The 23,109-nt window shown below is 50.1% G+C and overlaps 1 protein-coding gene across 6 annotated transcripts in view; it reads left to right on the top strand.

Moving 5' to 3' along the window:
- The window catches only part of LOC127572360 (pikachurin), a 75,451-nt gene that overhangs the window by 13,040 nt on the left and 39,302 nt on the right, over positions 1-23,109 (top strand). For 4 of the 6 annotated variants that reach the window (XM_052019528.1, XM_052019530.1, XM_052019527.1 and 1 more), the window contains 4 exons: positions 749-866; positions 3,236-3,371; positions 14,355-14,521; positions 17,156-17,224. In XM_052019528.1, the coding sequence (XP_051875488.1) occupies positions 749-866; positions 3,236-3,371; positions 14,355-14,521; positions 17,156-17,224 (490 nt within the window). The remainder of the gene's footprint in view (positions 1-748; positions 867-3,235; positions 3,372-14,354; positions 14,522-17,155; positions 17,225-23,109) is intronic. The other 2 variants (XM_052019526.1, XM_052019529.1) reach the window with 2 other exon arrangements.

Raw genomic sequence — 23,109 nt, 5'->3', positions numbered from 1 at the left:
TTTGCACTGTACATTCTCAGGTATTTTTTGCAGTGTACATTCCCATGGTGTATGTTACAGTGTGCATTCCTCTGGTGTTTTTTGCAGTGTACATTCCCCTAGTGTATTTTGCAGTGTACGTTCCCCTGGTGTATTTTGCAGAGTACATTCCCTGCCGTATTTTGCAGTGTACACTCCCCTGGTGTTTTTTGCAGTGTACATTCCCGTCGTGCATTTTTCTTTGTACATCCCCAGGTATATTTTGCTGTGTACATTCTCGTGGTGTATTTTGCAGTGTACATTTTGCTTGTGTATTTTGCAGTGTACATTCGCTGGTGTAATTTGTTGTGTACATTCCCATTGTGTATTTTGCAGAGTACATTCTCTTGGTGTATCTTGCAGTGTGTACATTCCCTCGTGTATTTTGCCGTGGACATTCCTTGGTGTATTTTGCACTGTTCATTTTCCGGTGTATCTTACAGTGTACATTCCCGTGGTCTATCTTGCAGTGTACGTTCTCCTGGTGTATTTTTCAGTGTACATTCCCCTGGTGTATTTTGCAGTGCGTACATTTCCCTGGTGTATTTTGCAGTGTACATTCCCCTCGTGTATTTTGCAGTGTACATTCCCCTCATGTATGTTGCACTATGTGGATACCCTTTACTATTTTGCTGTGTGGAATGCTGTGCTGTACATTGCAGCAGGTTTCTCTGGGTTCAGCGTTCAGTCTGGTGTCTCTCTCTCTCTCTCTCTCTCTCTCTCTCTGCAGGAGCTGGTGGTGGGGAACCTCCTTCCTGGGACCAGATACCGGGTGTCGGTGCGAGCTCACACTCCGGCAGGCGATGGGCGGCCTAGCCCATCGAAGGATGTGTCTACTGTGTCTCAAGGTAAGAACCTTCATCTGGAACAGAGCACGGACTGTGGCCACTCAGCCCAACAACTCATGCTAGCTGCCGTGGACTCGTTGCCCACTCCCTGCTGTAGTAAAGACACCATTTAACTGGAAAGAGTGCAGAAATTGTTTATGAGAATGTGGCCAGGGTTATATGGAGAGGTTGGGCAGGCTAGGAGTTGATTCCTTGGAGCGTAGGAAACTGTAGGTGATCTCTTGTAGAGGTGTATAAAACCATGAGGGGCATCGATAGGGTGAATGCACTCCGTCTTTTTCCCAGGAATAGGTTTAATCTGAGAGGGGAGCGATTTAATGTGAACCTGAGGGGCAACTTTTTCACTCAGGCTGTGGTCCGTATGTGGAACGAGCTGCCAGAGGAAGTGGTTGAGGCAGGTACATTAACTACACTTGGACAGGTACGTGGAGAGGAAAGGTTTAAAGGGATTTGTGTCAAACATGGGCAAATGGGACTGGCTTAGATGAGAATCTTGGTCGGCATGACCCAGTTGGGCTGAAGGGCCTGTTTCTGTGCAGCATGACTCATACACACCCTTTCATTCCTTCCTGTCTCCTGGTTATCCATTGAGGTTCTCTGAAATGTAGCTCCCCTCCCCGCTACTAACCCCACCTTCCCCCCTCACCCCCGGCCCTAGCGGGTCACCTGACCATTTGGGTGGGGAGGTCACATCCACTGCCTTTCCATGTTACCTGAGGGCTGTGACCGCACAATGACCCCCTCTGGGGTCCCAGGTTCAAGCCTCGCACCAGAGTTCAATATTGGTAATTGGTTTATCATTGTCAAATGTACCGAGGTACAGTGAAAAACTTGTCTTGCATACCGATCGTACAGATCAATTTATTACAACAGTGCATTGAGGTAGTACAAGGGAAAACAATAACAGAATGCAGAATGAAGTGTTACAGTTACAGAGAAAGTGCAGTGCAGGCCGACAATAAGGTGCAAGGGCACGAGGTAGATTGTGAGGTCAAGAGTCCATCTTATCATACTAGGGGACCGTTCAATAGTCTTATAACAGTGGGATAGAAGCTGTCCTTGAGCCTGGTGGTACGTGCTTTCAGGCTTTTGTATCTTCTGCCCGATGGGAGGGGGGAGAAGAGAGAATGTCTGGGGTGGGTGGGGTCTTTGATTATGTTGGCTACTTTACTGAGGCAGCGAGAAGTGTAGACAGAGTCCATGGAGGGGAGGCTCATTTCCGTGATGCGCTGGGCTGTGTCCACAACTCTCTGCAGTTTCTTGCAGTCACAGGCAGAGCAGTTGCCGTACCAAGCCGTGATGCAGCCAGATAGGATGCTTTCTATGGTGCGTCGGTGAAAATTGGTGAGGGTCAAAGGGGACATGCTGAATTTTGTTAGCCTCCTGAGGAAGTAGAGGCACTGGTGAGCTTTCTTGGTGTGTAAACACTAGTTCCTTTCAGCAGCAGTGCACCCAAGGAGAGTTGTCGGTTTTCGTGGAGGGTAGCTGTCACCAGAAACAGCTTGAGGTTTGGTTACATTGGAGGTGGACGGTAGATCCCATGGTCACCTCATTATAGGAAGGATGTATGTCATTTATGTTAATTTATGTTCCTGTAATGTCATGTTTGTTACGTACTGAACTGCTGCTGCAAAACACAAATTTTCATGGCGTTTATACCCTAGGTGTGTGTGCTCAGGACAACAAACTTGAACTTGAAATTAATTTGAAGGCTTTGGAGAGGGTGCAGAAGAAGTTCACCGGGATGCTGCCTGGATTAGAGGGCATGAGCTCTGAGAGGTCGGACAGACTTGGGTTGTTTTCTCTGAAGCGGCGGAGGCTGAGGGGAGACCTGATAGAGGTTTATAAAGTCAGGAGAGGCACAGATAGAGTAGACAGCCGGTATCTGTTTCCCAGGATCAAAATGCCTAATACTAGAGGGCATCCATTTAAGGTGAGAGGGGGAAAGTTCAAAGGAGATGTGCGGGGCAAGATTTTTACACAGAGAGTGGTGGGTTCCTGAAATGCGCTGCCAGGGGTGGTGGTGGAGGCAGATACGATAGGGGTATTTAAGAGGCTGTTAGATAGGTACATGAATGTGCAGAGAATGGAGGGACATTGTTTAGGCAGAAGGGATTAGGTGTCATGAGCTTAATTAGTTCGGCACAACATTGTGGACCGAAGGGCCTGTTCCTGTGCTGTACTGTTCTATGTTGTGTGTTTTAAGTTCTATGTTCTGTGTTCTATGTCCTATGTTCTATGTTCTATGCTCTTGTGTTCTATATTCTATCTTCTGTGTTCTGTGGCACGTGGTCAGGGAGAGTTGTATCTGAGTGTCTGGGTCTCCAGCTGTCTCGGTGATGAGCTGTCTGGCCATTGTGTTTTTGCAGACCGGTGCTTGCCCCCAGACGCCCCGTCTAGACCAGAGGCTGCTGCTATGTCTGACTCGGAGGTGGCGCTTTCGTGGAAGCCGGGGAGGAGTGCGGGGAGTTCTCCGCTCCGGTATTACACGGTGGAATTCAGCCGGTGAGTGTGGGGCAGAGGACGGGGGTCCTGGGGACTGGACTGAGGGTGGAGCCCCTCCCGTCTTTCAACCACACCACTGCTGCCTTGGCCCCAGGAGCAACAATGGTCACATCCTTTACCCTTGACCTGAGGCCTTTACCATCAGGAAGGACAAGGGGAGAGGACACAGGGGACCCCCACCCTCCAGGTCCCATGCCAGCCTGATTTGGAAAGATATCACTGTTCCTTCACCGTCACTGGGTCCAGATCCTGGAACCCTCCCCAACACCACTGGGGGAGCAGAAGGACTGCAGGAAACTTCTCCCCATGTCAGAGGGAGATAAAATTAGAGGACCTAGATTTAGGAGAATAGGTAAGGGATTTAGAGTCAGAGAGTTATGCAGCACTGAAAACAGGCCATTCGGCCCAACTTGTCCATGCTAACCCAGTTGGCTAACTAAGCTAGTTCCTTTTGACTGTGTTTGGCCTATATCCCTCTAAACCTTTCCTATCCACCTAACTGTCCAAATATCTCTTAAATGTAATTGTACACCTCCACTGGCAGCTTGTTCCATACACCCACTGGGTGAAAAACCTGCCCCTCAGATCCCCTCTCACCTTAAACCTGTGTCCTCTACTTTTTGATTCCTCTACCCTAGGGAAAAGGCTGTGACCATTCACCTAATCTAGGCCGCTGATGGTTTTGTAAATCTCTATAAGGTCACCTCTCAGCCTCCTTCACTCCAGAGAAAGCAGTCCCAGCCTGTCCAGCCTCTCCTTACAACTCAAATGCTCCAGACCTCGTAACGTCCTTGTAAATCTTTTTTTGCACCTTCTTCAGTTTAATGACATCCTTCCTACAGCAGGGTGACCAGTATCCAAATGTAGCCTTACATCTTGTACAGCTCTAACGTGATGTCCCAACTCTTGTACTCAGTGCCCTGACCGATGAAAGTCAGTTTGCCAAAAGCCTTCTTCACCACCCTGTCTACCTGTGTCTCTAAAGGGGATCTGGGGGGGACCTTCCTCACCCAGGGAGTGGTGAGTACCTGGAACACACTGCCCAAGAGAGTGGTGGAAGCAGAGTCACTGACAGCATGGGACTTTATTCCCTGGAGTGTAGGAGAATGAGAGGTGTATAAAATTATGAGGGGCAGAGATAGGGTGAATGCACTCAGTCTTTTTCCTTGGTTTGGGGAATCAAGAACTAGAGGGCACAGGTTTAAGGTGAGCGGGGAGAGATTTAATAGGAACCTGAGGGGCAACTTTTTCACGCAGAGGGTGGTGGGTATATGGAACGAGCTGCCAGAGGAAGTGGTTGAGGCAGGGACATTTAACGGACACTTGGACAGGTACATGGATAAGAAAGTGAAAGTCAAAGTCGAGTTTATTGTCAGATGCACAAGTCCATGTGTGCACAGGTGCAATGAAAAACTTACTTGCAGCAGCATCACAGGCACAGAGCATCAGATAAGCAGCATTCACAGGAAAAATATACATTAAACATAAATGCACAATGTTTACACAATTAGAACAAAAAACAAGGTCCATTATAGTGCAAAATGATCAAAGTGGTCATGGTGTTGCTAAACTGCAGTGATTAGGGTTGTGCTGGTTGGTTTGAGAACTGAATAGTTGAAGGGAAGTAGCTGTTCCTGAACCTCGTGGTGTGGGACTTCAGGCTTCTGTACCTCCTACCCGATGGGAGCTGCGAGAAGATGACATGGCCCGGATGGTGGGGATCTTTGATGATGGGAAAGGTTTAGAGGTATATGGGCCAAGCACGGACAAGTGTAGCAGTTAGCGTAACACTATTACAGCACCAGTGACCCGGATTCAATTCCGGCCGCTGTCTGTAAGGAGTTTGTACGTTCTCCCCGTGTCTGCGTGGGTTTCCTCCGGGTGCTCCGGTTTCCTCCCACATTCCAAAGACGTACGGGTTAGGAAGTTGTGGGCATGCGATGTTGGTGCCAGAAGTGTGGCGACACTTCAATGTGTGTTTCGATGTTCGTGTGACTAATAAAGACATCTTAGATGGGAATTTTGTTCAGCATGGACCAGTCAGGCCAAAGGGCCTGTTTCTGTGCTGTCTAACTCCATGACTCTCAGTGTACAGAGAGGCATTTGAATTGCCAAGATAGAAAAGACGAAGAGCCAAGTGCTAGAAGGCGTGGTGGGCCAAATGGCCTGTTTCCCTTCTCTATAGCTCCACGATTCTCTGAGGACCACAGCGGTTCACCCCCACCTTCCCAGTGGGGAGGAGGTGGGGAATGAACTACACCCTTGTCCCATGAGTGAATGACCCGACAACAGTCCATCAGTCTGAGCTGCGAAGGCCTCCACCTTGGCAGCTTCCTGGGGGGAGGGTGGGCGACTCTCCGCTCCACTTTGTGTGGGCACGTGCCTCCTGACATCACCCTCGCTGTCTGACTGTAATTTTAAGGTTATGCTCCCTCTCGTCCTGTCTCGGGTCAGGAACAATCAGCCCTTCATTGCTCAATTACAGCCCATTCTCCTACCCCGACAGTTGTATATTGGTGACATTAATGGGAGAGAGGGGATTGTCTGTTCCGGCACCGAGTGACTGCAGTTGGAGCCCTTGTAAAGCCTCCCTGACATTGACAGAGAGAGCCCTGTGTGAGTTCCCCAGGCAAGAGAGCACAATGGACAGACTGCTGGTGAACTCCACTCACACTGGGGTCTTCAGGCAGACAGCACTTGCTGCTTACAGAGGCCCCCTTTCACCTCCACACACAGCCCCCTTCCCTGCCCCCGCTTCCTGCTCGGAATAAGCAACAATCCTCAATCCCAAAGGGAATGGTTTCCTTCCAATTCCCCACGGCGAGCAGGGAAGCCCTGGTGGGGTCCGCCGGAGGAGTTGTCTTCACTGGAGACGCAAGTGGCAGCTGGTGCTGGAATCCGGAGCAAGAATCAAACTCAGCAGGTCGAGTAGCATCCGTGGAGGCAGAGGAATGGTTGGTGTTTCGGGTCGAGACCCTGCATCAGGAGTGAGAGTGGTAGAGTGATACAGCACGGAAGCAGGCCCTTCGGCCCAATGGGAACCATCTAAGATTCCCATCTAAGCCAGTCCCATTTGCCCACGTTTGGCCCATATCCCTCTGAACCTTTCCCATCCATGTGCCTGTCTAAGTGCCTTCTAAACGTTGTCAATGTACCTGCCTCAACCACTTCCTCTGGCAGCTCGTTCCATATACGGAACACCCTCTGGGTGAAAAAGTTGCCCCTCAGTTTCCTATTAAATCTTTCCCCTCTCACCTTAAACCTGTGTCCTCTAGATCTTGATTCCCCAACCCTGGGGAAAAGACTGTGTGCATTCACCCTATCTATGCCCCTCATGATTTTATACACGTCTATAAGATCGCCCCTCATTCTCCTACGCTCCAGTGAACCTGCCCAAGTCCCAGCCAGCCCAACCTCTCTCCATAACTTAGTCCCTCGAGTCCCACCAACATCCTCATAAATCTCCTCTGCACTTTCTCCAGCTTAATGTCATCTTTCCTGTAGCAGGGTGACCAAAGCTGAACACAATATTCCAAATATGGCCTCACCAACGTCTTGTACAACTGCAATATAACACCCCAACTCCTATACTCAATGCCCTGACTGATGAAGGCCAGCGTACCAAACGCCTTCTTCATCACCCTGACTACCTGTGATGCCACTCTCAGGGAACCATGTACCTGTAATCCTAGGTCCGTCTGTTCTACAACACCCCCAGGGCCCAACCGTTCACTGTGAAAGTCGTACCCTCATTTCCCTTCCCAAAATGCAACGCCTCGCACTTATCCGAATTAAACTCCATTTGCCACTCCTCAGCCCACTGACCCAGCTGGTCAAGGTCCCTCTGCAAATCCCGAAAACCATCTTCTCTGTGAATGGCACCACCTATTTTAGTGTCATCTGCTAATTTACTAACCAGAGGGGAGGCAGCCTGTATAAAGAGGTGAAGGAGGGGGGGGGGTGGGGTTTGTGAGACAGGGGCAGATAGGTGATAGGTGGAACCAGGTAAGGTGGGGGATGATGGGCAGGTAGACCCAGGTAGGGGAGGGGAAGAGGGTGGAGACAGAACCTGGAAGGTGATAGGTGGAACCAGATGAGGGAGGGATGATGGGCAGATGATGGGTGAGGGTCATCTCTTCCAGGTGAAGCCTGCCCTGCTGAAAGTCCTGAGGCTCCTGGGACAGTCATTGAGGGACTGGGGTCAGGGTCTCCTGGGCTCCCTGAACCTGTCCTGGGCAGAGTGGGCAGGGTGGGGGCAAGGTCATAGAGTCACACAGCATAGAAACAGGCCCTTCGGCCCAACTGGTCCATGCCGACCAAGGTGTCGGTCTAAGCTGGTCCCATTTGCCCGTGTTTGGCCTGTATCACTTGAGTCTCTGTGGCTCAGAGATACAAGGCCTCAGGGTGAGTCAGCAGGGTGAGAGGCAAATGGAACGCTGGCCTTCATTGCTGGAGGGAATGAATTTAAGAGCAGGGAGGTTACGCTGCAACTGTACAGGGTACTGGTGAGGCCGCACCTGGAGTACTGCGTGCAGTTCTGGTCTCCATACTTTAGGAAAGATACACTGGCTTTGGAGGCAGTGCAGAGGAGGTTCACCAGGTTGATTCCGGAGACGAGGGGGTTAGCCCATGAGGAGAGATTGAGTCGCCTGGGACTATACCCACTGGAACTCAGAAGAATGAGAGGGGATCTTACAGAAACATAAAATTATGAAAGGGATAGATTAGAGGCAGGAAGGTTGTTTCCACTGGTAGATTAGACTAGAACCAGGGGACATAGCCTCAAGATTCGGGGGAGTAGATTTAGGACGGAGATGAGGAGAAACTGCTTTTCCCAGGGAGTTGTGAATCTGTAGAATTCTCTGCCCAGGGAAGCAGTAGAGGCTCCTTCATTAAATATATTTAAGACACAGTTAGATAGATTTTAGCATAGTAGGGGAATTAAGGGTTATGGGGACAAGGCAGGTAGGTGGATCTGAGTCCACGGTCAGATCAGCCATGATCTTATTGAATGGCAGAGCAGGCTCGACGGGCCAGATGGCCAACTCCTTCTCCTATTTCTCATGTTCTTATGAGTCAGTTCAGCCAGGCCCACCCCAGTGACCCCAGGTAGGGGGCCAAGAGTGCACAGGACACCTCAGACTTCACCCCACCCCCCCGGACACTACGGTCAGTGGGTGTTGATGGGAAGCTGGTGGGTGGTGTGGGTGGGGGGGGGGCGGTGGTGCAGGCCCGTCGTGATCTTATACACCTCTGTCAGGTCACCCCTCAATCTCCTGCGTTCCAGGGAATAAAGTCCTCGTCTACACAACCTCTCCTTGCAACTCAGGCCCCCAAGTCCAGGCAACATCTTGGTAAATTTTTTCTGCACTCTTTCTCGTTTAGTAACATCTTTCCTGTAACAGGGTGACCACAACTGTGCACAATACTCCAAGTGCAGCCTTACCAAAGCCTTGTACAACTGCAATGAAACTTCCCAACTCCCATACTCAGTGCCCTGACTGATGAAGGCCAGTGTGACAAACACCTTCTTCACCATCCTATCTACCTGTGATGCCGTTTTCAGCAAACTATGCCCTTGTACTCCTAGGTCCCCCTGTTCCATAACACTCCCCAGGGCCCTACCATTCACTGTACAAGTCCGACTCTGGATTGATCTCCCAAAATGCAACACCTCACATTTATCTGGATTGAAAGCCACTTGCCAATCCTCAGCCCACATACCTAGCTGGTCGAGATCCCCCTGTAATTTTTCATAACCTTCAACACTGTCTAAAACACCACCTATTTTCTGTGGCCGGGGCATGGATTGCCCATTTGGACAAAGTGATCAGGCCACAGAATTCCTGACTGGAGATTGGGATTCTAGCAGGAATGGCTCTGGAGAGAGAGGGGTTCGGGGAGAACTGTGTCTCTGGATGCCCAGGACTGCAGGCTCCTCGATCTCTGCGGTCAGTGGACACAGCCCTGGACTGAGACAGTGGATCCCTCCTCCCTTCTGCCCCCTCATCTCCACCAGATCAGATTATGCTTAAATGTTTAATTCTTCTGCCATCTGTGATCATTTTCTTCCTGTGAACTTGCCTCGTGGAGACACTAAGTGATGCTGACAGATTAGTGTCAGAGGAGCTGGTCTCCAGAGAACTCCACCCTGCCCCCACACACAGACCACCTTCAACTTTTTTCTGCCTGCTGTTCGGCTGCCTCGCCTGGCTTGTGATGTGAAGGTTGAATTGCGTGGTGCTCCGATAACTACAGCCCTCACTCCAGCACTGTAATGGAATTAGATCAGATTACAACAGTGAGCTGCCCGTCACATCACCCGCGCGTAGTGCACACTCCTTTCTCTTCCTACCTTGTCTCTCTCTCTCCCCTTCCCTCCTCCTTTCTCACTCTCTCCCCCAGTTCCCTGTGGTTTTGCTACTCAGCTCTTGCCTTTCCCTAGATTTTACGTGTCTCACTCTCTCTCTCTCTCTCGGTCTCCCTCTAATTTCTCCTTCTCTCTCTCTTCAGCCCTCTCTCTATCACCCTTTCTCTCTCTCCCTGTCCCTCTCTCTTCCTCCATCCCTCCTCCCTCTCCCCTCTCCCCCTCTCTCCCTCCCTTCCTCTTTGTCTCATTATCTCTCCCTTCCTCTCTCCCCCTGCTCGCTCTCCCCTTTCTGTCTTTGACACCCTCGAGAGGGGGAACGGCTGTCAGGAGACAACTGTGTTGAATTCTGTCTCGTGACCAGTCCTGCCCCACACTGAAGGTGCAGCATCTAGTGATGTGGAGAGTCCCTGAGCTGTGAGAGGGGATTCAATGAGTAGGGAGGGTCAGTGATGGGGGAGGGTGTCCCTGGGCTGTGGGAGGGGGTTCAGTGGGTGGGGGAGTCGAGGATGGGGGAAGGTGTCCACACTGCAAACCCTGTGTGTTGTAACTGTCCAGTTCCCCCACCACTGCCAGCTCACTGCACAGCTTCCGTAGTTGTGTGTTGGACCAGTATTCCAGAGGCTTGGAACCATAATTCAGAGAATGCAAGTTCAAATCCTACTTTGAGTTCCAATTTCCATTTAAGACTCTGGGTTTAACATTAAGGTCACTGAAAATGTCAGACTGCCATTAAAACTTCTCTGGTTCACCAAAATGTTTTACAAGGACCTGGTGACTTCCTTCACCTCAGGGCTTCCCTGTGTGTTGAACCAGAGCTGTAGAAAAACGATACTGGAAACAAAACCTGCCGTAAGCATGGGAATCCTAAAAAAACACTCAGTGGGTCAGGCAGCATCTGTGGAGAAATATAGAGATAGAGAGGGGGAGCGGGAGAGAGAGTCAACATTACAGTTGGTGATCCTTCGTCGGAATGGAGGTTAGAAATGAAACAGAGAAGGTTTGTGATACGATTGGCTGAGGGAAACTGAACGACACAAGTGGTGTCACAGGTAGTCAGGGTGGTGAAGAAGGCATTTAGCACGCCGGCCTTCATCAGTCAGGGCACTGAGTATAGGAGTTGGGATTTTATATTGCAGTTGTACAGGACGTTGGTGAGGCCACACTTGGAACATTGTGTTCAGTTTGGTCACCCTGCTATAGGAGAGATGCCATTAAACTGGAAAGAATGCAGAGGAGATTTACGAGGATGTTGCCAGGACCTGAGGGTCTGAGTTATGGAGAGAGGTTGAGCAGGTTGGGACTTTATTCACTGGAGCGTAGGAGAATGAGGGGTGATTTTATATATAAAATCATGAGGGGCAGAGATAGGGTGAATGCGCACAGTCTTTTTCCCAGGGTTGGGGAATCAAGAACTAGAGGGCACAGGTTTAAGGTGAGAGGGGAGAGATTTAATAGGAACCTGAGGGGAAACTTTTTTCCCCCAGAGGATGGTCAGTATACGGAACGAGCTGCCAGAGGAACTGGTTGAGGCAGGTACATTAACAATGTTTAAAAGGCACTTGGACAGGTACATGGATAGGAAAGGTTTAGATGGATATGGGCCAAATATGGATAAATGGGACTGGCTTAGGTGGGAATCTTGGTTGACATGGAGCAGATGGGCTGAAGGGCCTGTTTCTGTGCTGGATTACCCTGGCAGTGGTGCTGTCTGAGAGAGGCTGGTGAGGCCTGGTGTCTGAGGGAGGCGTAAACAGAACAAGACCTGGAACACCAGTCGGGGAAGGAGAAAATTAAATTGATAAATTGGTTTATTATTGTCACATGTACTGAGGTACGGTGAAAAACTGTTTTGCATGCCATCCATACAGATCATTTCACCACTTCAGTGCATTGAGGTAGTACAAGGGAAAACAATAACAGAATGCAGAATAAAGTGTTACAGTTACAGAGAAAGTGCAGTGCAGGCAGACAATAAGGTGCAAGGTTATAATGAGGTAGATTCTGAGGTTAAGAGTCCATCTTATCGTACTAGGGAACTGTTCAATAGTCTTATAACAGCGGGATAGAAGCTGTCCTTGAGCCTGGTGGTACGTGCTTTCAGTGGCCTCATTATGACCTTGCACCTTATTGTCCGCCCGCACTGCACTTTCCCTGTAACTGTAACGCTTTATTCTGCATCCTGTTATTGTTTTCCCTTGTACTACCTCAATGTACTGATGTGATGAAATGATCTGTATGGATGGCATGCAAAACAAAGTTTTTCACTGTACCTGTGACAGTCATAAACCAATTTATCAATTTTTGTATCTTCTGCCCGATGGGAGGGGGGAGAAGAGAGAATGTCCGGGGTGGGTGGGGTCTTTGATTATGTTGGCTGCTTTACCGAGGCAGTGAGAAGTGTAGACAGAGTCTATGGAGGGGAGGCTGGTTTTCGTGACCACAACTTTCTGCAGTTTCCTGTGGTCTCGGGTGGAGCAGTTGCTATAACAAGTGTGATGCATCTGGATTGGATGCTTTCTATGATGCATCGATAAACATTGGTGGGGGAGAGAACTGGTACAGGAGCTGGGAGATACATTTGAGATGTCCCTGGCCAGTCCGGCCTCCCAGAGACTCCAGACCGTCTGAAGTGTGTGGAAGCCAGCCTCCCCTCCATGGACTCTGTCTAGCCCTCTCGCTGCCTCAGTAAAGCAGCCAACATAATCAAAGACTCCTCCCACCCTGGACATTCTCTCTTCTCCCCCCCTCCCATGGGGTAGAAGATACAAAAGCCTGAAAGCACGTACCACCAGGCTCAAGGACGGCTTCTATCCCACTGTTATAAGACTATTGAACGGTCCCCTAGTATGATAAGATGGACTCTTGACCTCACAATCTACCTCATTATGACTTTGCACTTTATTGTCTGCCTGCACTGCACTTTCTCTGTAACTGTGACACTTTATTCTGCATTCTGCTATTGTTTTCCCTTGTACTGCCTCAATGGACTGATGCAATGAAATGACCTGTGTGGACTGAATGCAAGACAAGTTTTTCACTGTACCTTGGTATACGTGGCAATAATAAACCAATTCCAATTCCAATTCCTGCCTTCTGTGTTACTGATGCCCCTGTTATCTGGGATTCTCATTACAAAACAATGCAAATCTCATAAAGTCTTTCTAATCTTTTAATCCCCGGATTTCAGACTGTGCTTTGCTTCTGACATTGGGCTGGAATTTACTGTCAACTTATTGCTGGGGCTTATGAGACATGATTGTTTACGCTCCCATGGGGCAGGGGCAGAGTCGAACAGGGAACCCCAGGAGCTGCTGCGGGACTGAGGCTGATATCTTCGAGGAAAAGCCACTCCACACACCCCCACTCCCAGCACAGTGGATACCAACTAAAGTGGTCACCAGGGGCCAGTCTGAAGCAACCCGTTTTTAAACCAATCAAGTTCCGTGCCCCATTAGTGAAGCCCACAAGGAAAATCCTGCAGATGCTGCAAAGCTGAAGTAAAATCTGGGGATGCTGGAAGAACTCAGCAGGTCAGGCAGCATCTGTGGAGAGAGAAGCAGAGAGACAGAGTCAGAGAGAGAACGTTTGAGGCAGAACCGATTATTTTAGTCAGGATTAGTTGCCAGATGTTCTCTTAACGAAGTGGTAGAGTCACAGAGAGATACAGCAGAGAAACAGGCCCTTCGGCCCATCGAATCCATGCCAACCAGCAACCACCCACTTACACTAATCCTACACTGATCCCATTTTATTCTCCCCTCAGGAAATGCTCCTCAGGTCAGGCAGCATTTGTGTGGAGAGAAAGAGTCAACTTTTCAGGTCAATGACCATCCCCAAGAGATCAAAATTCATCTCCAGCACCAGGGAGGTTGGCCTGTTGTGATTATCCCAGAGTCAATGGCAGCACAGTGGCGCAGAGAGCAGAGCCACTGCCTCACATCACCAGAGACCCAGGTTCGATCCTGACCTCCGGTGCTGTCTGTGTGGAGTTTGCACGTTCTCCCTGTGACCCCGTGGGTTTCCCCCGGGTGCTCCGGTTTCCTCCCACATCCCAAAGATGTGCGGGGTCGGCGTGTTAATCGGCCGCTGTAAATTGCCCCCAGAGTGTGAGTGAGGGGTAGAATCTGTGGGGGGAGGCGGCTGATGGGAATGTGGGGGGAATAAAATGGGATTTATTGAAATGGGTGGTTGGTGTTCGGCACAGACTCAGTGTGCTGGACGTCTCTGTGACTCCACTGCATCAGGAGAACATATGGTCACTAATCCTGCCTAAAGTAGTAGGTTCTGCTGAGAGATGTTCAACCTGAAATGTTAACGCCTCTCTCTCTCTCTGTCTCGCTCTCTCTCTCACACACACACACACTCCCTTCCCTCTCTCTCCTCCCTCTCTCCCTTTCTCCATCTCTCCCTCTCTTTCTCTCCTTCCCTCTGTTTCTCCCCCTCTCTATCTCGCTTCCCTCTCTGTCCTCTCTATCCCCTTCCCTCCCCCCCCCCCCCCGTCTCTCTCTGTCGCTCTCTCTCTCTATCTCTCTCCTTCCCTTTGCTCCCAGTTGCTGGTAGTGACACGAACTTACCACAGACGTGGTGAGATTTTTTTTTACCTCTCTCACTAGGTCTGCACAAAATGAAGCTTGGATGCTGCTCGGGGAACGAATCCAGTCGGAGTCCATGGTGATCAAGGAGCTGGAATCCGGGACTTGGTATCAGTTTGTGATCCGGGCCGTCAACGCCCATGGCTCCAGCCTGCCCAGTGAACCCAGCAACCGGGTCAAGACCCTCGGTGAGTGAGGATGGGACAAACGCCGGGGACTGCCGCTGGGAAGTGGGGGTGGAAACTGGGAACGTAACCACCACCAGCAGGCCTGGGCCTTTGCTTCAGGCCTTGTCGGCCTCCTGTGGAAGTCCTCTCGTGAGCAAGGTGCCTCTCAGGACAGGCCTCGGGACCTTTGTCCTTGTGAATGTAAAATATCAAAGAAAGCAAAGACAACAAAAACTGTTAAAACTGCCACAAAAAACAAGACATTTGGGTAATTGTACATAGAGCATGCTGGGATACAAAATGCCTCCTTGCCAACGCTACCCCTTCCGGTATTGGTAGAAGGGAAGGGACTTCAAAGCCTTTATCTCCTGATACATTTTTCTCTCAGAGGGTGGGGAGTCTTCCTCAAAGGGGGGAGGAAGAGGAGTCTGGATATTGCAGAGGCGGATGTGAATAGATTTCTGATAAAGGAGGAGAGTAGGTTACCGGGCGTGGATGGGAACATGGAGCTGAAGTACAGTCAGATCTTACTGGGTGGCGGAACTGTGGGGATCATAGGCTTCTCCTGTTCCCAATCCGTAGGGTTCATGCACCTCCCCCCAGGGTTGGTGACAGATCTACAGGGGCGGAGAGGTATTTCATTGCCGGACCTGGAGACGGGATCTAACCGAAACATGCAAAATTCTGACTGGGCTTGACAGAGTGGCAGGTGATCCCCCTGTCTCCGGGGTCTTGAAGCAGGGTGGGGTCAGGGTAGGGGGCAAGAGATTCAGGACTGAGGAGAAATGCCTTGACCCAGAGGGTGGTGACCCGGTGGAATTCTCTCCCCCGCAGAGGGCTGTCGAAGGACTATGAAGACACACGAGCCTACAGAAATCTGCAGCAACACACAATCTGCTGGAGGAACTCAGTGGGCCGAGCAGCATCTGTGGGGAGGGAAGGAATTGTTGACGATTCTGGTCCTGGTCCAGGGTTTCAACTGGAAACATCGACAATTCCTTTCCTCCCACAGATGCTGCTCGACCCGCTGAGTTCCTCCAGCAGATTGCTTGTTGCTGTGGAGGAGAGTCTGACTATCTTTAAGAAGGAGGTGGATAGATTATAGATTTCGAGGTACAGAAGGCATCAGGGGTATGAGGAGAGAGTGGATATTGAAATGGAGGATCAGGCATGTCCATATTGAATGGTAAACCAGGCTTTATGGGTTGTAAGTGTTCCACAGGGACTGGTGCTGGGGCCAGTTGTTTGTGATATACTGTATATAAATGACTTGGATGAGGATGTGGAAGGGCGGGTTAGTAAGTTTGCAGACGACACAAAGCTTGGTGGAGTTGTGGAAAGTGTAGACGGCCGTCAAAGGATACAGTGGGATCATTTACAGATATGGGCAGAGAAATGGCAGATGGAGTTTAGTCTGGGTAAGTGTGAGGTGCTGCACTTTGGGAGGTCTAAAGTAAGGGGCAAGTAGACAGGTAATGGCAGAACCCTTAACAGCACTGATGTACAGAGGGTTCTTGGGGTCCAAGTCCACAGCTCCCTGAAAGTAGCACATAAGGTGGTAAAGAAGGCGTACAACACGCTTGCCTTCATTGGTCGGGGCGTTGAGTATAAGAATTAGGAAGTCACACTGCAGCTGTATAAAACTTTGGTCAGGCCGCACTTGGAGCATTGTGCGCAGTTCTGGTCATGCCATTACAGGAAGGATGTGGAGACTGTGGAGAGGGTGCAGAGGAGGTTCACCAGGATGCTGCCTGGATTAGAGGGCACGAGCTATAAGGAGAGGTTGGACAAACTTGGGTTGTTTTCTTTGGAGTGGCGGAGGCTGAGGGGAGACCTGATGGAAGTTTAATAGAGTAGACAGTCAGACTCTTTCTCCTGGGACAGAAATACTAAAGGCCATGCATTTAAGGTGAGAGGGGGAAAGTTTAAAGGAGATGTGTGGGGCAAGTTTTGTACACAGAGAGCGGTGGGTGCCTGGAACGGGCTGCCAGGGGTGGTGGTGGAGGCAGATACAATACTGGTGTTTGAGAGGCTGTTAGACAGACACATGAGTGTGCAAGGAACAGAGGGATGTGGATCATGTGCAGGCAGAAGGGATTTAGTTTAATTCGGCATCGTGTTCAGCACAGACATTGTGGGCCAAAGGGCCTGTTCCTGTGCTGTGCTGTTGTATGTTCTATGTTGTATGTTCTATGAGTGGCCTCTCCCTGCTCTCAGTTTCTATGATTCCATGTAATTTGGGTTGAACTGATGACCTGTGGCATGAGTTCGGAACCCACAGAAGCAGCTGTGGAATTTAAATGTGGTCTATTAAATTAGGTCATTAAGAAAATCTCCTGGGTTGTTCTGAGACACCATCTGATGTACAAATGGCTGTGGGGAGAGGGAGGGGATGGGGGGAGCGAATCAGCGGTCTCCCCCATCTAGTCTGGACTATAGAGAAGCAGCTCCGTCTGTCAGGGATGGACGTCGAGGTGTTCAGTTGTGCTGGGTACCAGCTCTTGCCATCCTGTGAGGGTTACATCCCACCTGTCTGCCTCTTGGAGCCTGCCCCAGCCCCGGGAACCGGCTGGGCTGGGGGGGTGGGCTCCATGGATTTCTGTGGGAGGGGGTTTGTTGTTTGTGCTGACAGATTGTTTCTCTCCCATCGCCAAGCAGTGGAGCAGAGTGTGCCTGTACAGTGGACCTTCCGATACGATGTGGACCCCGGGTACCGGTTGGCAGGTACAGCCCGCGCCCCCACCCCTGTCGAGTCACCTGCTCACCACCCCACTCCCCCTCACAAACCCCCCCACCCCCAGCCCCGACTGTCTCGCCTAACACTCACCACCTCCCCCCTCACTCTAACAGCAGGACCCTCCCTCACCCGGGCTGCCACTAACAACTCATCTCACCCTCCGCTTCTTCACTGACCCAACAGTGGGAAGGTGAGGGGAAATGTCTGCAGGGTGGCAGAGGATGTGGATGTAGGTGTGATTGATACTTAAGTGGGGGTCGGCAGGAATGCAGACAGGTAAATAAGACGCGGGAGCAGAATTAGGCCATTCGGCCCATCGAGTCTGCTTCGCCATTTGACCACGGCTGATTGTGCTTCAACCCCATTCCCCTGCCTTCTCCCCGTGACCCTTGACCCCCCCCCCCTTACCAATCAAGAACCTACTAATCTCTGCCTTAAATACACCCAATGACTTGGCCTCCACAGCCGTCTGTGGCAATGCATTCCACAGATTCACCGCCCTCTGGCTGAAGAAATTCCTCCTCATCTCAGTTCTAAAGGGACATGCCTTTATTCTGAGGCTGTGCCCTCGGATCCTGGTCTCACCCACTGATGGGAACATCCTCTCCACATCCACTCTATCCAGGCCTTTCAGTATCCAGTAGGTTTCAATGGGATCCCCCCTCATCCTTCCTGAACTCAAATAAAACTGTAATTAAAAATAAAATAAGAGGACAAAGGTTTAGGTTCAAGTTCAAGTTTATTGTCACAGGCACACACACCCAGGGTATAAATGCCATGAAAGTTAGCATTATGCAGCAGCAGCTTATTACGTTACAAGATGAGGACAAACAGAAGTTAGCATCAACTTAAATTAACATAAATTGTGCATAAAAAAACAGCAAAATAAACAGAATGACACTAGTGTGAGATTGATGGAGGGAGAAAAAGATGTGTTCAGGTTAGGGCAAGTGTTGGTGCCGGGTCGGAGGGAGGAGATTTAAAGGGGATCTGAGGGGGACCTTCCTCACCCAGAGAGTGGGGAATACCTGGAACACACTGCCTGAGGGAGCGGTGGAAGCAGGGTCACTGACAGCAGTTAAGAAGTGTCTAGAGGGGCACTTGAATCGTCCAGGCATTGAAGGCTATGAGCCAAATGTCCTAGAGTCATAGAGTTATACAGCACAGAACACAGGCCATTCAGCCCAACTCCTCCATGCCGACCAGGTGCCTTCCAGAGTTAGTTCCATTTGCCTGTGTTTGGCCCATATCTTTCTAAGCCTGTCTTTTAAACATTGCGATTGTACCCGCCTCTACCACTTCCTCTGGCAGCTCATTCCACATACCCGCCACCCTCTGGGTGAAAAACTTGCCCCTCAGTTCCCCTTTAACTCTTTCCCCTCACGCTTTAAACCTTTGCCCTCTTGTTTTAGACTGCCCTACCCTGGGGAAAAGACTGTGACGATTCACCTTATCTATGCCCCTAATAGAACATAGAACACTACAGCACAGTACAGGCCCTTTGGCCCACGATGTTGTGTCGACATTTTATCCTGCTCTAAGATCTATCTAACCCTTCCCTCCCACATAGCCCTCCATTTCTCTTTCATTCATGTGTCTATCTAAGAGTCTCTTAAATGTCCCTAATGTATCTTCCCCCACAACCCCTGCCGGCAGTGCGTTCCACGCACCCACCAGTCTCTGTGTAAAAAACTTACCCCTGACATCCCCCTTATACCTTCCCCCAATCACCTTAAAGTTATGTCCCCTTGTGTTAGCCATTGTCACCCTGGGAAAAAGTCTCTGACTGTCCATTCGATGGATGCCTCTTATTATCTTGTACACCTCTAATGATTTTATAAACCTCTATAAGGTCACCCCTCAGTCTACGGGTAAAACAACCCCAGACTATCCAGTTTCTCCTTATTATTCAAGCCCTCCAGTCCCGGCAACATCCTTGTGAATCTTTCCTGCCCCCTCTCCAGCTTAGTCACATCCTTCCTACAGTGTGGCGAGCAGAACTGGGGAAGATGGGATCAGTGGGTGCCCACTGTTCAGTTAATCCCACCCTCGAGACTCGAGCATGCATTCTGTTGTGGCATTGTAGAGGGGCTACACTGTCCCAGCAGCAGCCTTTGGGTGAGACACCAATTGAAGCCCCCACCAGGCTTGTCAGGGGGTCATCAAAGGTCCCAGGGCACTGCCTTGAAGAAGAACAAGGGACAGCTCCCCAGTGCCCTGAGGGAGCTGGTGTGGGGCCGGATAAGTAGTTGGCTGCCACAGTTGTACCAATGGGTTAAATCGATTAACGTTAGTGATGTGACTGTACCAGAAAGAACATTGGCCCTTCACCAAGGTCATTGAGAGTTTTCTGGTCAATGTTGATGCTTGTGGGATCTTGCTGTGCACAGATCGGCCACCACGTTTCCTGCATTGCATCAGTGACTGCGGTCCTGAAATATTTTACTGGTCACGAGATGCTTGAGTGAGATGAGAGGCTGTGAAAGGTGATTAAGGAATAGGATTTTTTACAGATCCACCATTGAAAGGATCCTATCTGGATGCATCACGGCTTGGTATGGCAACTGCTCTGCCCGTGTCCACAAGAAACTGCAGAGAGCTGTGGACACAGCCCAGCGCATCATGGAAACCAGCCTCCCCTCCATGGACTCTGTCTACACTTCTCGCTGCCTCGGTAAAGCAGCCAACATAATCAAAGACCCCACCCACCCCGGACATTATCTCTTCTCCCCCCTCCCATCGGGCAGAAGATACAAAGGCCTGAAAGCACATACCACCAGGCTCAAGGATGGCTTCTATCCCACTGTTATCAGACCCTTGAACGGACCTGTCAAACGCCAAAATATGAACTCTTGATCTCCCAATCTACCTTGTCGTGGCCTTTGCACTTTATTTGTCTGCCTGCACTGCACTTTCACTGTTACAAGATAGGAAAGGTTTAGAGGGATATGGGCCAAATGCAGGCAAATGGGACCAGCTTAGATGGGAATCTTGGTTGCAATGGACCAGTTGGGCCGAAGGGCCTGTTTCCATGCTGTCTGACTCTGTGACTCTGTAATTGTAACACTATATTCTGCATTCTGCTTTGCATTCAATGGGCTTATGTACAGAATGATCTGTCTGGATGGCACGTAAACAAAAGCTTTTCACTGTAGCTTGGTACACATGACGATAATAAACCAATTCCAATTCCGATTTCCCAACTTCTGTCCCGGATCTGATTGGGCTTGGAATGGGTGGAGGAGGGGTTTGATTTACAATTGGCCTCAGGACCTCTGTTGTAGGGTCAGGGAGTATGAGCCAGCTGAAGAGCTTGTTTCAGGTACTGTGAGGGATGGAAGGTCCAGGTGAAGGGTCTCGACCTGAAATGTCGACGGTCCATTTCCCTCCACAGATGCTGCCTGACCCACTGAGTTCCTCCAGCATCTTGTGTGTTGCTCCAGATTCCAGCATCTGCAGTCTCTTGTGTCCCCGGTGTGAGGGACTTGACTAACAGCACAAATGAGGACCACAGCTGTCCCAGTAACACAGCCAATCCCAGCTGAAGATTCAGCAGACTGATTCCCAAGATGGTGGGATCTTCCTATGAGATGCTTAATAAAATGAGAGGCATTGCACCGAAATGTACAACGTTCATACCAGCCTTGACAGGGTGGATACAGGGATAATGTTTCCCCGGGCAGGGAGTCTGCAAACAGGGTCAGTCCCAAAGAAAGGGGTCAGCTGTTCAGGACAGAGCTGGGGAGACATTTCTTCACCCAGAGGGTGATGAACCTTTGAAGTTCTCGACCTGAGAGGGTTGTGGGGACTCAGTTGCTGTGTATTGAAGAAGGGAGTTTCGTATTTTTGGCTCCTAAGAGAATTGAAGGATATTGATTGTCCTTTCTCTTTAACTTCCTAAATTGCCCCTCACCAGAACACTATTTATTTAGATCAAAGCCTTGCATGCAGCCTTCACTGGTCTGTTCACATGGACCCTGGTCTCATCTTGCTTCAAGTGAAACTCTCTCTCCCCCAATCTCAGGGTTTTGTCTCATCTCCGTCTCACCAAATAAGCCGCACATTCCCTGCTCCACTGAATCTGTGCCAATTCACACAGGTCAATCTAGGATTTATAATCTTGTTCTGCTTTTTAAAGGGATCAGTTGCAGATTTGAATCAGTTGCAGATATGGGCAGAGAAATGGCAAACAGAGTTTAATCAGTGCAAGTGTGAGGTGATGCACTTTGGGAGGTCAAATGTAAGGGCAAGGTACACAGTTAATGGCAGGACCCTTAACAGCATTGATGTACAGAGGGATCTTGGGCTCCAAGTCCACAGCTCCCTGAAAGTGGCCACACAAGTAGATAGGGTGGTAAAGTAGGAGGACGGCATGCTTACCTTCATCGGTTGGGGTGTTGTGTATAAGATTTGGGAAGTCATGTTGCAGCTGTATAAAACTTTGATTAGGCCACATTTGGAGTATTGTGCGCAGTTCTGGTCGCCCCGTTACAGGAAGCATGAGGAGAGGCTGCAGAAAAGGTTCACCAGGATGCCACCTGGATTAGAGAGAATTATTATTATTGTTGTCCCATGTACCGAGGTACGGTGAAAAACTTGTCTTGCAAATCGATCATACAGATCAATTCATTACACAGTGCATTGAGGTAGTACAGGGTAAAACAATACAGAATGCAGAATAAAGTGTTACAGTTACAGAGAAAGTGCAGTGCAGGCAGACAATAAGGGGCAAGGTCATAACAAGGTAGATTGTGAGGTCAAGAGTCCATCTTATCATACTAGGGGACCATTCAATATTATGTCAGCGGTATAGAAGCCGTCCTTGAGCCTGGTGGTACGCGCTTTCAGGCTTTTGTGTCTTCTGCCCATTGGGAGGGGGGTGAAGAGAGAATGTCCGGGGTGGCTGGGGTCTTTGATAATGTTGGCCACTTTCCAGAGGCAGTGAGAAGTGTAGACAGAGTCCGTGGAGGGAAGGCTAGTTTCTGTGATGTGCTGAGCTGTGTCCACAACTCTCTGCAGTTTCTTGCGGTCCGGGGCAGAGCAGTTGTCGTACCAAGCTGTGATGCATCTCGATAGGATGCTTTCTATGGTGCGTTGATAAAAATTGGTGAGTGTCAAAGGGGACATGCCAAATTTCTTTAGTCTATTAGCTATAATGAGAGGTTGGACAAACTTGGGGTGTTTTCTGTGGAGTGTCGGGCACTGTCTGTGTGGAGTTTGCACGTTCTCCCTGTGACGGCATGGGTTTCCCCCAGGTGCTCCAGTTCCCTCCCACATCCCAACGACGCACAGGTCGGTGGGTTAATTGGCCGCTGTAAATCACCCCTTGTGTGTGGGTGTGGGGTAGAATCTGGGGGGGATGATCAGATTAATGTAGGATTACTGTAAATGGATGGTTGATGGCATGGACTCGATGGGCCAAAGGGCCTGTACTTGCAATAGTTCTATGAACCTGTCTTTCTCCTCCCAGTCCCTCACCCCCAACCCTGAGTCTGGGCGATGGGACCACCTTCAGTTCCTCTCAAACAGCCCCTCGGGATCGAGGGTGACTCCCTTCCCCTCCGGTTCTGTAGGTTCTGAGGAGGCTGATGAGGTCAGTGTGGGACTTGCAGAGCCCTCCCCAGACGAGGGAGGAGGGGACTGAGGACAGGGTGGGCGGATAGTTCCTCAACTTGAGGTGGTGGGATCCTTCCTCAACTTGCGCTGGGCTCTGTGTCCAACCTCGAGGTTCTCAACCCCACCCTGAACTTCCCCTCTCCACTCTGGCCCATACTCAGCACCCTTGGGGACGGACACTTCAATGGTGGCAACAAACAATCTGCTGGAGGAACACTCAGCTGCTCGAGCAGCGTCTGTGGGTGGGGGGGAAGGA

The sequence above is a fragment of the Pristis pectinata genome, chromosome 7 (assembly GCF_009764475.1).
Source record: "Pristis pectinata isolate sPriPec2 chromosome 7, sPriPec2.1.pri, whole genome shotgun sequence".
Taxonomy (NCBI): Eukaryota; Metazoa; Chordata; class Chondrichthyes; order Rhinopristiformes; family Pristidae; genus Pristis; species Pristis pectinata.
This window is presented reverse-complemented; position numbering and strand designations above follow the sequence as displayed.